Source organism: Sinocyclocheilus rhinocerous, unplaced genomic scaffold, assembly GCF_001515625.1.
Source record: "Sinocyclocheilus rhinocerous isolate Xijiao unplaced genomic scaffold, SAMN03320098_v1.1 scaffold813, whole genome shotgun sequence".
Lineage (NCBI taxonomy): Eukaryota > Metazoa > Chordata > Actinopteri > Cypriniformes > Cyprinidae > Sinocyclocheilus > Sinocyclocheilus rhinocerous.
The window spans coordinates 545,318-550,583 of NW_015654524.1; the positions used below are offsets into that span (position 1 = coordinate 545,318).

A 5,266-nucleotide genomic window follows, 5' to 3' on the forward strand; every position below is an offset into this window, starting at 1 on the left:
CAAATCTGTCTTGTTTTTGCATGATTCAGTTTTATTTTATCTAATACTCTAAAACTCTATCTAAAACACGTAGAATTTTCTTAAAAGGAGAACATGTGACTTTTGACACATCATTCACTAGTCATTAAGTATAGGATTTTTTTTTAATGAATAAGAGCAACTGTACAAGAACAACTGTTCAAAGTGTGTGTGACAAAAGGTGTTTTTGTGTTATTGTGAACATATTGTCACTAATTCCTTCCAGAATATTCCAGAAGGCTCATGTGTCTTAAAAAGTGTATGATTCTACTGGACATTATGTCAACTATCATCATTTGAAATGGCTGGATGCAAATGCCCTAATATTTCCAAACACTCGTATTTTTCCACTCAGCAGGCTGGCTCCTGTTCTCTGACTGTTGATTTAATTACCATCTTTGATATCTGAAGATGTCATGGTGCTGGTGGTGGGCTGATTCAATAAAAGTGACTGATCAATAATATAATGAGTCAAATAATGTCTGTGTAAGCTAACATTCATAGCTTCAGATTAATTTTGGTATATTGGCAACCTTTGTGTGCTTGGGTAGTTAAATGTCTTCTTCAATAACATGTACTACCAGCAGCCTCTGGCTGTTTCTGTGCTAAATACTCACTAGATGTGTTTGAAAACTCCATTCAGTGCAGAAAAGATGTGTATGTGTTGGTTTATGGCTAAAATGGTAAGCTACTGCATTTGGCAACCAAAAACATGGCACACCAAACAATCTAAAAAACATTGACCATAAATAAGTTTGCTGTTTCAGAATGTGCTGCCAATTTAATGTTTATGACCAGTGAGTAAACAAGAGATGTTTACACAAGAGTGGCCTGTGCTAAAATGTCTTAGGTCTTTGCCATGTTAGTGTTGGTAGATTAAACCATTAGTTTAATTTACTGAGGAATTTAGTGACATTGATGTGGCAGAACAAAAATAGCAGCATTTCCTCCAATCAGTAATGGTTTCCCTTAAACTTCTTGGTAAAAAAGTTTTTATTAATTTTACTAGCAAGAGTTGGAGAGATTGACTATGTATTTCTTAAACTCGTATGAGACATATAAGCTACGTTCAGTCATACAATGACACAAATATATAGTACAGTAGATGTATTAGTTTATTATTTCAGTGGTGCACATTATGGTGGAAATTCAAACGTAAATGTTCAACGCAATCTATTTCCTAAGAGGTAAAAATGCCGTTGTTCATCCGTGCTGTAATATTAGGAGACACTGCCATCTGCTGGAGTATGGTGATGTTGCATTTCGTCTGTGAAATAAAGTTCAAAGGTATGATGGGTAATGAGGACCCAAAACATACTCTCATCTCCTGCCTTACTGGAATTTGGAATGTTTTCTGGCCTCTAGAGACATTTAAATCATCATTCAGGTGGGATGACAACGCATTTTTCAACTTCTTAGACATACACAATCCAATCATGCTGGTTCATGCTCTCTTTTACTGTGAAATACTTATATATACAGGATAGTTTCTCTCTTTTTATTGTTCTAACTTTATGGAAATAGTTGTTTAATATGTATTAATAATGTCCTGAAAAACTGATTATTTTGGTTATATATCTTAGGTTATGTGTTTCCATCATAACTCATACATACAGTACCCAGCACACATTCACAAACAATTTTCCATCATACACCCAGTGGCTTAATTCTCTGAGACAAATGTTTTTACTATGAGCGGAATGAAGGAAATACTTTGTGTGGTTCAGTCATACAATGACACAAATATATAGTACAGTAGATGTATTAGTTTATTATTTCAGTGGTGCACATTATGGTGGAAATTCAAACGTAAATGTTCAACGCAATCTATTTCCTAAGAGGTAAAAATGCCGTTGTTCACAAGCACCACATAAATATATTCCCTATCACCAAATACTAAAAATTGATTACAAAGCTGATCAAGATTTAACTTTTACAATACTTAACAAATCTTAATGTACTCGACATAACTAAGCCAACAGAGGTTGAGTGGGATTATCGTTTGTATTCTGTTGCTCTCTCTGACTTTCTACACCACTTTGGCCTTCATAGTGAATCTCTTCATACCCCCTGCTTGATCTGAAGTTTGAAAATCTCCTTCTGCGTTTTACCAAAATGACAATTCCTGCCACAACAACTGCGATAAAAGTCATTACACCACAGGCCACACCAGCCTTTTCACCTCCTGACATCCGGGTAGATGATGCCTGAAACGTTCTGACTATTTGAGTAACTTCGCCAGCCTTTGCTAGTCTCCATTTTTTGGTTTCTCCAACCCTCAGCCAGGCCCGATCACCTTCTGTCATCACAGCTACAGTGTTTGTCGCCATCATGTTGACCAGAGGTGGTCTTGTGAATGGTGGGAGGCGAATAGGTTTTAACTGGCCACCAGTAAACTCACCTGATTGGACACAGTACAATACCTGACAGCCATCGCTAATGGCAGCAAGGTGTTGGCTGTACTGAGGTGGACAACGGTATTGGTCCCCTGCAAGTGGGTTGCCAGATCGACAGCTAAAGAAACCCCCAAATGGCACAGAAGATACTGTTCCTGCCTCGTAATCATTGCTCAGACAAATCCTCATACCATTAGTCAAAAATGTTTGTGCAAAGTAATTTGGAGGACAGTCATGAGATTTGGTCTGTGGGTTTTGAAAAGATGGTCCGAATAGACCTCCAAAAAGGTATCCAGAGTATTGAGGGACTGTCTGACTTGTGGAACACCAGTAAGTGTTGATTTTTGCACGACGGACATAATAAGCATTTCCACATACATTGTCACAACAATCAAAAATTAACCAGCACGAATGACATTCCCTATGGCACTCATATTGATTGTAACCCTGCTCTACTGTCTCTGAGTGTAACAATGAGGCACTGTATGGTTGACGGCACATATAGCCACCAGTATCTGGATTTTTTTGCGCAAGCTCATCACAGATGACTTTTCCATCTTGCGCCGAAGGAGTGCTTCTACGTAAGTGAAACCGAAAGTGAGCGTGGCGCTAGTGGTTAAACTTCACTCTTACTTTTTTCTGCCATTGAAAAAACATGCTGCTTTTACTTTTCCACTTTTCTGACTTACCTGAACTCGCGTTGTTACGGAATTCGTCCTCACTTGGTGTGTTTTCATGCGTGTATTTTCTTCAGAGAATTTTCCGTTTAGCACTGGAGGGAAAGAAATGTCTGCACTGATGGATCCTGATGTGGAGCTTTTCTGTTCCAGCCATGACATGATGGTCTCAGAGTGAGTTTCCACTCCGCTTGTTTTCTGTGGAATGACAAAGACTTCATCTGGAATGAGATAAATGCCATCTTCCGTGGTCTGACATTGGGAATAGCTAAAGTTCATCACCCGTCCCACGTCTATGTTGCGCAGGTTATCCCAGCCTCCACCTGGGAGCACCTCCAGTGCTGTTAAAGTTGAGTTTATGCGACATTCACGAAGGCCATTACTGGGTCGGATGAGCGCATTAGACTTGCAGATAACGACGAAGAGCATCAGGAAAGTGTGTAATGACTCCATGATCTAGAATGCTTTCCCCCTCACAAATTTTTGCCTTATATCTTACTGACAGGGGGTGTGGCCCTGGGAAATTTTATTTTCACCTTCAAGCTAAGACTACAGGCTCAGTCAGAAATTTCCCAAATAAAAGACTTTGCATGTGTTAGGTGATTTTAAGAATGTTATTGTTTATATAAAGACAGCACAAATCTGATAATTTCACTAGCCTTGCTAAATAAGAACATGGTTTGCTGGTCTTAGATGCTGTATCAGTTTTTAGATGGGTTTTGCACCATTTTCTGCTGGTTACAGTCAAGATATTTTCTTCAGCAGTGAAATCATAGCTGTTTTCTATTTAATTATTTACCTGTGGGTTTATGAATAACAACACTGATTAATTAGTTTGAACACAAATGATTATATTTATCAAAAAAAAAAAATGAACAAGCAACTTCAGTTTTATTTTCATTTACAACAAGCCAAAGAAAAGAGTCTGTCCTCATCTGTTTAAATGTATTTTGTTTCAAAACAATTGTTTCATCCTTTGAGGAAAACAAAGACTTAATTAGAGATCTAGAAATGAGAAAATTCATTTTCTCTGTGCAACTCAAACAGCTGAACAGCTGAATGTCCAGTGTATGCAAGTGCTGTAGCTAGTTTCATTTTGTTGGGACTCTCCAAAGTCCTGCACATTGCAAAACTGTCAAAGATCTGATATTAAAAAATATTTCTGAAATCTTGGGTTGTCATCTGGGAATTTTAAGGGAATTTGTTAAAACAAAGAGAGAGAAGGTTTATCATGAGAAGATTTTTTCATGGTTTAGCATTGAGTACAATACATCTGTTACATCTTCCTTGCATTTGCATATCTGTATATAGACTATTTTATTTATTTATTTATTTATTTGTTTCACAAAAAAGGGACAGTGTACATTAATCAACATTCATGAATGCAAATTAGCCCGAAGGCTAGTTTTCATTGGTAGTCCCTTTGCCAGATGTTACTAGGCCAAAAAACTAGAGGAAGAAAAGAAACAAAATAGAAAAACAATAACAATGAAATTCAACCAAAAATTATAAATAATTCTCTAAAATACAGTTACAAAATATATACAAAATGACAATTAAAAAAAATAAAGAATTAAAGGGATAGTTGATAGTTGGGTGAACTAACCCTTTAAGTAATAAAAAAATAATAATATAAAAAGCAACTTGTCAAGATAAATAAACAACATTAATGTTCACATTGTTGGTTATGAAGAAGCCATTTCTTAAAATGATGCTTAAATGAGTTAAATGATGTACATTCTTTAATTGATTGTGGTATTGAATTCCACTGATGTGATGCTCTGAATGAAAAAACAGCTTGACCAAACAAGGTTTTTCTATGTGGAATTATGCAATCTGCTTTAGCTGCACCTCTAGTTACTTTGTTTTCAATAGATTTAAAGGGGTCATATGATGCTGCTAAAAAGAACATTATTTTGTGTACTTTCTTAAAAAAACAAAAACAAAGACATGAATGAACATGCATAGGCAAAAACAATACGTTACAATACATTTTTAGTTTTCAGGATTTTTTTTTAACTGTGGCATGTATAGTCTCAGAGAAATGCAGGGTCTCAGGAGGTTAAGCGTCTTCCTCACGGATTTGTCTTCTCAATTTAAATTAAAATCACCCATAACAATAACTTCTATATATTATTTACTAACAATAACTATTTCATATATTGTGTATTTTTT

General features: G+C 36.1%; 1 protein-coding gene across 1 annotated transcript; it reads right to left on the reverse strand.

Annotated features, from left to right (window-relative positions):
* Window positions 1-1,884: 1,884 nt before the first annotated feature.
* On the reverse strand, window positions 1,885-3,544 carry LOC107717542 (macrophage-expressed gene 1 protein-like). Its single transcript, XM_016524321.1, has 2 exons — window positions 3,104-3,544; window positions 1,885-3,023 (listed from the first exon to the last, which is right to left on the reverse strand). The coding sequence occupies exons 1-2, from the start codon at window positions 3,542-3,544 to the stop codon at window positions 1,989-1,991; spliced, it is 1,476 nt and encodes a 491-aa protein (XP_016379807.1). The 3' UTR covers window positions 1,885-1,988.
* Window positions 3,545-5,266: the final 1,722 nt, after the last annotated feature.

Bases quoted from the DNA above. Each gene is read 5' to 3' on its own strand.
- LOC107717542 (XM_016524321.1), bottom strand. From the start codon at position 3,544: ATGGAGTCATTACACACTTTCCTGATGCTCTTCGTCGTTATCTGCAAG. The intron at 3,024-3,103 runs GTAAGTCAGAAA...TTTAACCACTAG, and splicing joins CCGTAACAACGCGAGTTCAG to CGCCACGCTCACTTTCGGTT.